Here is a 12542-nt window from a genome sequence, read left to right as displayed (position 1 = left end):
ATTATGCCATCTAGAGGACACAGTAACAACCATTCTGCCATCTAGACGATACAGAAACAACCATTCTGCCATCTAGAGGACACAGTAACAACCATTCTGCCATCCAGAGGACACAGTAACAACCATTCTGCCATCTAGAGGACACAGTAACAACCATTCTGCCATCTAGACGATACAGAAACAACCATTCTGCCATCTAGAGGACACAGTAACAACCATTCTGCCATCAAGAGGACACAGTAACAACCATTCTGCCATCTAGTGGATACAGTAACAACCATTCTGCAACAACCATTCTGCCATCTAGTGGATACAGTAACAACCATTCTGCCATCTAGTTGATACAGTAACAATCATTCTGCCACATAGTGGACACAGTAACAACCATTCTGCCATCTAGTGGACACAGTAACAACCATTCTGCCACATAGTGGACACAGTAACAACCATTCTGCCATCTAGTGGATACAGTAACAACCATTCTGCCAGCTAGAGGATACAGCAACAACCATTCTGCCATCTAGTGGACACAGTAAAAAACATTCTGCCATCTAGAGGACACAGTAACAACCATTCTGCCATCTAGAGGACACAGTAACAACCATTCTGCCACATAGTGGACACAGTAACAACCATTCTGCAACAACCATTCTGCCATCTAGTGGATACAGTAACAACCATTCTGACATCTAGTGGACATAGTACCAACCATTATGCCATCTAGTGGATACAGTAACAACCATTCTGCAACAACCATTCTGCAATCTAGTGGATACAGTAACAACCATTCTGCCATCTAGTTGATACAGTAACAATCATTCTGCCACATAGTGGACACAGTAACAACCATTCTGCCATCTAGTGGACACAGTAACAACCATTCTGCCACATAGTGGACACAGTAACAACCATTCTGCCATCTAGTGGATACAGTAACAACCATTCTGCCATCTAGTCGATGCAGAATGGTTGTTTCTGTCATCTAGTGGACACAGTAACAACTATTCTGCCATCTAGTGGACACAGTAACAACCATTCTGCCATCTAGAGGACACAGTAACAACCATTTTGCCATCTGGTGGACACAGTAACAACCATTCTGCCAGCTAGAGGATACAGCGACAACCATTCTGCCATCTAGAGGACACAGTAACAACCATTCTGCCATCTAGTCGATACAGAAACAACCATTTTGCCATCTAGTGGACACAGTAACAACCATTCTGCCATCTAGAGGACACAGTAACAACCATTCTGCCATCTAGTTGATACAGTAACAACCATTCTGCCACATAATGGACACAGTAACAACCATTCTGCCATCTAGTGGACATAGTAACAACCATTATGCCATCTAGTGGATACAGTAACAACCATTCTGCCATCTAGTGGACACAGTAACAACCATTCTGCCATCTAGTGGATACAGTAACAACCATTCTGCAACAACCATTCTGCCATCTAGTGGATACAGCAACAACCATTCTGCCATCTAGTGGACACAGTAACAACCATTCTGCAACAACCATTCTGCCATCTAGTGGACACAGTTACAACCATTCTGCCATCTAGTGGACACAGTAACAACCATTCTGCCATCTAGAGGATACAGTAACAACCATTCTGCCATCTAGTTGATACATTAACAACCATTCTGCCATCTAGAGGATACAGTAACAACCATTCTGCCATCTAGTTGATACAGTAACAACCATTCTGCCATCTAGAGGATACAGTAACAACCATTCTGCCATCTAGTTGATACAGCAACAACCATTCTTCCATCTAGAGGACACAGTAACAACCATTCTGCCATCTAGTCGATACAGAAACAACCCTTCTGCCATCTAGTGGACACAGTAACAACCATTCTGCCATCTATAGGATACAGTAACAACCATTGTGCCATCTAGAGGACACAGTAACAACCATTGTGCCATCTAGAGGACACAGTAACAACCATTGTGCCATCTAGAGGACACAGTAACAACCATTCTGCCATCTAGAGGATACAGCAACAACCATTCTTCCATCTAGAGGACACAGTAACAACCATTCTGCCATCTAGTGGACACAGTAACAACCATTGTGCCATCTAGAGGACACAGTAACAACCATTCTGCCATCTAGTGGACACAGTAACAACCATTCTGCCATCTAGAGGACACAGTAACAACCATTCTGCCATCTATAGGATACAGTAACAACCATTGTGCCATCTAGAGGACACAGTAACAACCATTGTGCCATCTAGAGGACACAGTAACAACCATTGTGCCATCTAGAGGACACAGTAACAACCATTCTGCCATCTAGAGGATACAGCAACAACCATTCTTCCATCTAGAGGACACAGTAACAACCATTGTGCCATCTAGAGGACACAGTAACAACCATTGTGCCATCTAGAGGACACAGTAACAACCATTCTGCCATCTAGTGGACACAGTAACAACTATTGTTTTTTTTTATTTTTTTTATTTTACCTTTATTTAACCAGGTAGGCAAGTTGAGAACAAGTTCTCATTTACAATTGCGACCTGGCCAAGATAAAGCAAAGCAGTTCGACAGATACAACAACACAGAGTTACACATGGAGTAAAACAAACATACAGTCAATAATAAAGTATAAACAAGTCTATATACAATGTGAGCAAATGAGGTGAGAAGGGAGGTAAAGGCAAAAAAAGGCCTTGGTGGCAAGGTAAATACAATATAGCAAGTAAAACACTGGAATGGTAGTTTTGCAATGGAAGAATGTGCAAAGTAGAAATAAAAATAATGGGGTGCAAAGGAGCAAAATAAATAAATAAATTAAATACAGTTGGGAAAGAGGTAGTTGATAGGGCTAAATTATAGGTGGGCTATGTACAGGTGCAGTAATCTGTGAGCTGCTCTGACAGTTGGTGCTTAAAGCTAGTGAGGGAGATAAGTGTTTCCAGTTTCAGAGATTTTTGTAGTTCGTTCCAGTCATTGGCAGCAGAGAACTGGAAAGAGAGGCGGCCAAAGAAAGAATTGGTTTTGGGGGTGACTAGAGAGATATACCTGCTGGAGCGTGTGCTACAGGTGGGAGATGCTATGGTGACCAGCGAGCTGAGATAAGGGGGGACTTTACCTAGCAGGGTCTTGTAGATGACATGGAGCCAGTGGGTTTGGCGACGAGTATGAAGCGAGGGCCAGCCAACGAGAGCGTACAGGTCGCAATGGTGGGTAGTGTATGGGGCTTTGGTGACAAAACGGATTGCACTGTGATAGACTGATTGTGCCATCTAGAGGACACAGTAACAACCATTGTGCCATCTAGAGGACACAGTAACAACCATTCTGCCATCTAGAGGATACAGCAACAACCACTCTTCCATCTAGAGGACAAAGTAACAACCACTGTGCCATCTAGAGGACACAGTAACAACCATTGTGCCATCTAGAGGACACAGTAACAACCATTCTGCCATCTAGAGGACACAGTAACAACCATTGTGCCATCTAGAGGACACAGTAACAACCATTGTGCCATCTAGAGGACACAGTAACAACCATTCTGCCATCTAGAGGACACAGTAACAACCATTGTGCCATCTAGAGGACACAGTAACAACCATTCTGCCATCTAGAAGATACAGCAACAACCATTCTTCCATCTAGAGGACACAGTAACAACCATTCTTCCATCTAGAGGACACAGTAACAACCATTCTGCCATCTAGAGGACACAGTAACAACCATTCTGCCATCTAGAGGATACAGCAACAACCATTCTGCCATCTAGTGGACACAGTAACAACCATTCTGCCATCTAGAGGATACAGCAACAACCATTCTTCCATCTAGAGGACACAGTAACAACCATTGTGCCATCTAGAGGACACAGTAACAACCATTCTACAATCTAGAGGACACAGTAACAACCATTCTACAATCTAGAGGACACAGTAACAACCCTTCTACAATCTAGAGGACACAGTAACAACCCTTCTGCCATCCAGAGGATACAGTAACAACCATTCTGCCAGCTAGAGGACACAGTAACAACCATTCTACAATCTAGAGGACACAGTAACAACCCTTCTGCCATCCAGAGGATACAGTAACCACCATTATGCCATCTAGAGGACACAGTAACAACCATTCTGCCATCTAGACGATACAGAAACAACCATTCTGCCATCTAGAGGACACAGTAACAACCATTCTGCCATCCAGAGGACACAGTAACAACCATTCTGCCATCTAGAGGACACAGTAACAACCATTCTGCCATCTAGACGATACAGAAACAACCATTCTGCCATCTAGAGGACACAGTAACAACCATTCTGCCATCAAGAGGACACAGTAACAACCATTCTGCCATCTAGTGGATACAGTAACAACCATTCTGCAACAACCATTCTGCCATCTAGTGGATACAGTAACAACCATTCTGCCATCTAGTTGATACAGTAACAATCATTCTGCCACATAGTGGACACAGTAACAACCATTCTGCCATCTAGTGGACACAGTAACAACCATTCTGCCACATAGTGGACACAGTAACAACCATTCTGCCATCTAGTGGATACAGTAACAACCATTCTGCCAGCTAGAGGATACAGCAACAACCATTCTGCCATCTAGTGGACACAGTAAAAAACATTCTGCCATCTAGAGGACACAGTAACAACCATTCTGCCATCTAGAGGACACAGTAACAACCATTCTGCCACATAGTGGACACAGTAACAACCATTCTGCAACAACCATTCTGCCATCTAGTGGATACAGTAACAACCATTCTGACATCTAGTGGACATAGTACCAACCATTATGCCATCTAGTGGATACAGTAACAACCATTCTGCAACAACCATTCTGCAATCTAGTGGATACAGTAACAACCATTCTGCCATCTAGTTGATACAGTAACAATCATTCTGCCACATAGTGGACACAGTAACAACCATTCTGCCATCTAGTGGACACAGTAACAACCATTCTGCCACATAGTGGACACAGTAACAACCATTCTGCCATCTAGTGGATACAGTAACAACCATTCTGCCATCTAGTCGATGCAGAATGGTTGTTTCTGTCATCTAGTGGACACAGTAACAACTATTCTGCCATCTAGTGGACACAGTAACAACCATTCTGCCATCTAGAGGACACAGTAACAACCATTTTGCCATCTGGTGGACACAGTAACAACCATTCTGCCAGCTAGAGGATACAGCGACAACCATTCTGCCATCTAGAGGACACAGTAACAACCATTCTGCCATCTAGTCGATACAGAAACAACCATTTTGCCATCTAGTGGACACAGTAACAACCATTCTGCCATCTAGAGGACACAGTAACAACCATTCTGCCATCTAGTTGATACAGTAACAACCATTCTGCCACATAATGGACACAGTAACAACCATTCTGCCATCTAGTGGACATAGTAACAACCATTATGCCATCTAGTGGATACAGTAACAACCATTCTGCCATCTAGTGGACACAGTAACAACCATTCTGCCATCTAGTGGATACAGTAACAACCATTCTGCAACAACCATTCTGCCATCTAGTGGATACAGCAACAACCATTCTGCCATCTAGTGGACACAGTAACAACCATTCTGCAACAACCATTCTGCCATCTAGTGGACACAGTTACAACCATTCTGCCATCTAGTGGACACAGTAACAACCATTCTGCCATCTAGAGGATACAGTAACAACCATTCTGCCATCTAGTTGATACATTAACAACCATTCTGCCATCTAGAGGATACAGTAACAACCATTCTGCCATCTAGTTGATACAGTAACAACCATTCTGCCATCTAGAGGATACAGTAACAACCATTCTGCCATCTAGTTGATACAGCAACAACCATTCTTCCATCTAGAGGACACAGTAACAACCATTCTGCCATCTAGTCGATACAGAAACAACCCTTCTGCCATCTAGTGGACACAGTAACAACCATTCTGCCATCTATAGGATACAGTAACAACCATTGTGCCATCTAGAGGACACAGTAACAACCATTGTGCCATCTAGAGGACACAGTAACAACCATTGTGCCATCTAGAGGACACAGTAACAACCATTCTGCCATCTAGAGGATACAGCAACAACCATTCTTCCATCTAGAGGACACAGTAACAACCATTCTGCCATCTAGTGGACACAGTAACAACCATTGTGCCATCTAGAGGACACAGTAACAACCATTCTGCCATCTAGTGGACACAGTAACAACCATTCTGCCATCTAGAGGACACAGTAACAACCATTCTGCCATCTATAGGATACAGTAACAACCATTGTGCCATCTAGAGGACACAGTAACAACCATTGTGCCATCTAGAGGACACAGTAACAACCATTGTGCCATCTAGAGGACACAGTAACAACCATTCTGCCATCTAGAGGATACAGCAACAACCATTCTTCCATCTAGAGGACACAGTAACAACCATTGTGCCATCTAGAGGACACAGTAACAACCATTGTGCCATCTAGAGGACACAGTAACAACCATTCTGCCATCTAGTGGACACAGTAACAACTATTGTTTTTTTTTATTTTTTTTATTTTACCTTTATTTAACCAGGTAGGCAAGTTGAGAACAAGTTCTCATTTACAATTGCGACCTGGCCAAGATAAAGCAAAGCAGTTTGACAGATACAACAACACAGAGTTACACATGGAGTAAAACAAACATACAGTCAATAATAAAGTATAAACAAGTCTATATACAATGTGAGCAAATGAGGTGAGAAGGGAGGTAAAGGCAAAAAAAGGCCTTGGTGGCAAGGTAAATACAATATAGCAAGTAAAACACTGGAATGGTAGTTTTGCAATGGAAGAATGTGCAAAGTAGAAATAAAAATAATGGGGTGCAAAGGAGCAAAATAAATAAATAAATTAAATACAGTTGGGAAAGAGGTAGTTGATAGGGCTAAATTATATGTGGGCTATGTACAGGTGCAGTAATCTGTGAGCTGCTCTGACAGTTGGTGCTTAAAGCTAGTGAGGGAGATAAGTGTTTCCAGTTTCAGAGATTTTTGTAGTTCGTTCCAGTCATTGGCAGCAGAGAACTGGAAAGAGAGGCGGCCAAAGAAAGAATTGGTTTTGGGGGTGACTAGAGAGATATACCTGCTGGAGCGTGTGCTACAGGTGGGAGATGCTATGGTGACCAGCGAGCTGAGATAAGGGGGGACTTTACCTAGCAGGGTCTTGTAGATGACATGGAGCCAGTGGGTTTGGCGACGAGTATGAAGCGAGGGCCAGCCAACGAGAGCGTACAGGTCGCAATGGTGGGTAGTGTATGGGGCTTTGGTGACAAAACGGATTGCACTGTGATAGACTGATTGTGCCATCTAGAGGACACAGTAACAACCATTGTGCCATCTAGAGGACACAGTAACAACCATTCTGCCATCTAGAGGATACAGCAACAACCACTCTTCCATCTAGAGGACAAAGTAACAACCACTGTGCCATCTAGAGGACACAGTAACAACCATTGTGCCATCTAGAGGACACAGTAACAACCATTCTGCCATCTAGAGGACACAGTAACAACCATTGTGCCATCTAGAGGACACAGTAACAACCATTGTGCCATCTAGAGGACACAGTAACAACCATTCTGCCATCTAGAGGACACAGTAACAACCATTGTGCCATCTAGAGGACACAGTAACAACCATTCTGCCATCTAGAAGATACAGCAACAACCATTCTTCCATCTAGAGGACACAGTAACAACCATTCTTCCATCTAGAGGACACAGTAACAACCATTCTGCCATCTAGAGGACACAGTAACAACCATTCTGCCATCTAGAGGATACAGCAACAACCATTCTGCCATCTAGTGGACACAGTAACAACCATTCTGCCATCTAGAGGATACAGCAACAACCATTCTTCCATCTAGAGGACACAGTAACAACCATTGTGCCATCTAGAGGACACAGTAACAACCATTGTGCCATCTAGAGGACACAGTAACAACCATTGTGCCATCTAGAGGACACAGCAACAACCATTCTTCCATCTAGAGGACACAGCAACAACCATTCTTCCATCTAGAGGACACAGTAACAACCATTGTGCCATCTAGAGGACACAGTAACAACCATTCTGCCATCTAGAGGACAAAGTAACAACCACTGTGCCATCTAGAGGACACAGTAACAACCATTGTGCCATCTAGAGGACACAGTAACAACCATTCTGCCATCTAGAGGACACAGTAACAACCATTGTGCCATCTAGAGGACACAGTAACAACCATTGTGCCATCTAGAGGACACAGTAACAACCATTCTGCCATCTAGAAGATACAGCAACAACCATTCTTCCATCTAGAGGACACAGTAACAACCATTCTTCCATCTAGAGGACACAGTAACAACCATTCTGCCATCTAGAGGACACAGTAACAACCATTCTGCCATCTAGAGGATACAGCAACAACCATTCTGCCATCTAGTGGACACAGTAACAACCATTCTGCCATCTAGAGGATACAGCAACAACCATTCTTCCATCTAGAGGACACAGTAACAACCATTGTGCCATCTAGAGGACACAGTAACAACCATTGTGCCATCTAGAGGACACAGTAAGCGTGTACCTACCAGGGCAGTAGCTCCGTAGTACTCCAGGCTGAATAAGTGAAGCGGGGACGGTGCTCTGGTCAAACACGCAGCTGTAACGTCCAGTAGCCTCCAACCAGGGACCTGTTATCAACACCTTCACACCACCCTGACAGACGTATAAACTACGTATTAGTCTCACTTTCTGCTTCTCTGCTCAGGTTTAGATGAAGGTTAATTTGAACATATTTCTCTGCTCAGGTTTAGATGAAGGTTAATTTGAACCTATTTCTCTGCTCAGGTTTAGATGAAGGTTAATTTGAACCTATTTCTCTGCTCAGGTTTAGATGAAGGTTAATTTGAACCTATTTCTCTGCTCAGGTTTAGATGAAGATTAATATGAACCTATTTCTCTGCTCAGGTTTAGATGAAGGTTAATTTGAACCTATTTCTCTGCTCAGGTTTAGATTAAGGTTAATTTGAACCTATTTCTCTGCTCAGGTTTAGATGAAGGTTAATTTGAACCTATTTCTCTGCTCAGGTTTAGATGAAGGTTAATTTGAACATATTTCTCTGCTCAGGTTTAGATGAAGGTTAATTTGAACCTATTTCTCTGCTCAGGTTTAGATTAAGGTTAATTTGAACCTATTTCTCTGCTCAGGTTTAGATGAAGGTTAATTTGAACATATTTCTCTGCTCAGGTTTAGATGAAGGTTAATTTGAACACATTTCTCTGCTCAGGTTTAGATGAAGGTTAATTTGAACATATTTCTCTGCTCAGGTTTAGATGAAGGTTAATTTGAACCTATTTCTCTGCTCAGGTTTAGATGAAGGTTAATTTGAACCTATTTCTCTGCTCAGGTTTAGATGAAGGTTAATTTGAACATATTTCTCTGCTCAGGTTTAGATTAAGGTTAATTTTGAACATCTTTCTCTGCTCAGGTTTAAATTCATTAGAATATATTTCTCTGCTCAGGTTTAGAATTAGGTTTCAATTCATTAGAATATATTTCTCTGCTCAGGTTTAGATTAAGGTTTAGGTTCATTTGAATATATTTCTCTGCTCAGGTTTAGATTAAGGTTTAGGTTAATTTGAATATATTTCTCTGCTCAGGTTTAGAATTAGGTTTAAATTCATTAGAATATATTTCTCTGCTCAGGTTTAGATTAAGGTTTAGGTTCATTTGAACATATTTCTCTGCTCAGGTTTAGATGGTTTATTTGAAAATCTTGCACACATACAGCAACATACATAACATGTGATCTCATAAATACAGTCAAATGTATAATCAATATAAGGTCAATAAATAGGTAATGTTCAAAAGGCTTCAGACAGGCGCCCCTCTCCCCTGTCTCACCTCTGGGTAGGACCACTCGGGGGAGAAGTCTGTGATGGTTGCTAGGCGTTGTAGCTCAGTCCCGTTGTTAGGGGGAAGAGGGGGGAAGGGGAGGAAGGAGGAGGAGGGGGAGGGCTGGGGAGGAACCATGTAACGTACCCCCGTAGGGAACAGGCTGGTGGGAGCCGGGTTTGGGACGAGGACCGAGGTGTGTGTGTGTGTGTGTGTGTTGGGGGCGTCGGCCTCTGTGATGAGCTCAGAGATGAGGTCAGGGAACTGGCTGTCGAACGATATCTCTAGCTCCTCCGAGACATCCGTTACCTCCGACCTTTGACCCGTGTCCATGGGTGTGTCCTCTGCCTCGTAGCCCCGCCCCCTCTCCTCCTTTACTCTAACCCGCCCATTAGCCATATTGGTCATGTTAACATTACTCATAGTGGCATTGGCACTGTCCATATTAACAGTAGTTGAAAGAGCCATGTTTGCATTAGCCACGTTGTTGATGTTAGCAAACAGGGACTCTAAGGGAGTCGGCTGGCTGAGTCTCTGGTGCAGGAGTAAGAGCTGCCTCCCCCTCTCCCTTTCCACCTCCCTCTGCCTCTCTCTTTCCACCTCTTTCTCCATCTCTCTCTCCTGACTCTGAAGACGTCTGTGTTGCAGCAGGAGGAGTTGAGAGTGGTGGTTCTGGGTCAGGGTCAGTGGGGTCGGGGTCGGGGTGGGGTTGGGGTTACAGTGCATAGAGGTCATGGGTTGGGGGAGGTGCTGCTGGAGCTCTTTGGGCTCTAGGACGACCAATGGCTGCTCTCCGTCCTGCCTGTGAGGCTGCAGATTGGGCGCCATCTGCTGAGTGGGAGGGGTCTGCTGCGTTTCGTGGCGAATCAGGAGCAGCGATGATGATGCTTTTCTGTGGTGTTGCCCTGACGGCGACGGCTTGGGGGATTGGCTTCGCTGGAGGAGAGCCAGTTTGGTGGGCGGGTGCCCCTCTTCTCTCCCCTCCTCCCTCTGTCTTTCTCTTTCTCCATCTGCCTCCCCCCTCTCCCCCTCTGTCTCCCCCAGAGGGCCGAGGGCCAGCGCTGATTCCAGACACAGAGGCAGGAGAGAGGGGGCGGAGTGGGACGGAGAGAGGGATAGAGAAAGGGATGGAGGGAGGGAGGAAGAAGGGGCGGAGTGGGACGGAGAGAGGGATAGAGAAAGGGATGGAGGGAGGGAGGAAGAAGGGATAGAGTGGGACGGAGAGAGGGATAGAGAAAGGGAGGGAGGGAGGGAGGAAGAAGGGATAGAGTGGGACGGAGAGAGGGATAGAGAAAGGGATGGAGGGAGTGAGGAAGAAGGGGCAGAGTGGGACGGAGAGAGGGATAGAGAAAGGGTTGGAGGGAGGGAGGAAGAAGGGGCAGAGGTCTGGAGCACCACTCTCTCTTCATTCTTCCTCTCTGCCTCAGAAGAGAGGGATGAGAGAGAGGAGGGAGGGGATGAGCAGGGGGGAGGGGACGTGGGGGAGAGGGAGAGAGTGAGGGAGGGTGCATGTGGGGAGGAGGAGGAGGGGGGAGGAGAGGGTGAGGAGGGGGGGAGAGTGCCTCCGTAGGTCTGACCCTGTTTAGGACTGTTCAGAAAGGAGTCTGGATCGAAGACAGGAGGTTGGCAGGGTGAGGGAGAGGGGGCGGCAGGAGGGAGAGGGTGCAGGAGGGATGGAGAGGGGGATGGAGTGAGGAGTATTCCCCCTATAACGGGTGAGGACAGGAGGGTGAGGCTGAGAGTAGCCACCCCGGGGGTGGGGGGGGAGGGGGTGGGTGGAGCAGGTGGGGTTGGGGGGGAGGGGGTGTCTGGTTTAGGGGGGACGGGGGAGAGTACCAGCTGACCTGAACGGGTAAGAGACAGACTCGACTCCCGCTCTCCTCCACCCTGCGTCCCGATGACCCCCGCCGTAGTCATGACGATCACCGCATTCTGCGGTAGGGCAACCGTCGTCAGGCCCCGCTGGTCACCATAGAAACTGTTGGTGGTGCCGTTGCTGACGGCGATGGTTGCTGTGCGGTGAGCCTGAGGGGGGGATGATGAGGAGGAGGAGGAGGAGGAGGGGGGAGAGGGGGAGGAAGAGACTCCCTCATGTCTCCCTACCAGGCTGGTAGACCCTCCAAGCTTTACCTGGGAGTGTGTGTGTGAGGGGGGAGGGTGTGTGTGTGAGGGGGGAGGGTGTGTGTGTGGGGGGGGAGGGTGTGTGTGTGGGGGAGGTTTATTCTCGCCGCCTGCAGGGATGTCTCCCCCTCCTGTCTCCCCCTCAGCCAGGGGTGAGGCTGACATGGCAGGGCTGGTAGCGGGCAGTTTGGGGGAGATAATGCGATGTTTGGTGCTGTTACAGCGGTGGGGAATGTTAGCTCCAGGAGACGCTGGAAGGAGGAAGGTAAGATAGCGAGTGACGGAGAGACGAGAGGGAGGAGGGAGGGACGTGAGGGAAGAGAGGGAGGAGAGGGACGAGAGGGAGAAGGGAGGGAAGAGAGGGAGGAGCAGGACGAGGAGGAGAGGGACGAGAGGGAGGAGAGGGAAGAGGGAGGGAAGAGAGGGACGAGAGGGAAGAGAGGGAGGGAAGAGACGAGAGGGACGAGGGAGGGAAGAGAGG

The 12542-nt window shown here is 46.1% G+C and overlaps 1 protein-coding gene across 3 annotated transcripts in view; it reads right to left on the bottom strand.

The window, feature by feature from the left end:
• Positions 1-12542, bottom strand: part of camta2 (calmodulin binding transcription activator 2) — a 131079-nt gene that overhangs the window by 78406 nt on the left and 40131 nt on the right. For all 3 annotated transcript variants that reach the window (XM_090214963.1, XM_090214961.1, XM_090214962.1), the window contains exons 9-10: positions 9950-12312; positions 8634-8760 (exon numbers count right to left, since the gene is read on the bottom strand). In XM_090214963.1, coding sequence (XP_090071089.1) covers positions 8634-8760; positions 9950-12312 — 2490 coding nt within the window. The remainder of the gene's footprint in view (positions 1-8633; positions 8761-9949; positions 12313-12542) is intronic.

The sequence above is a fragment of the Oncorhynchus mykiss genome, chromosome 21 (assembly GCF_057628025.1).
Source record: "Oncorhynchus mykiss isolate SJ-2025 chromosome 21, ASM5762802v1, whole genome shotgun sequence".
NCBI lineage: Eukaryota > Metazoa > Chordata > Actinopteri > Salmoniformes > Salmonidae > Oncorhynchus > Oncorhynchus mykiss.
Note: the sequence above shows the minus strand (reverse complement) of the source record. Positions and strands in the feature narration are given on the sequence as shown.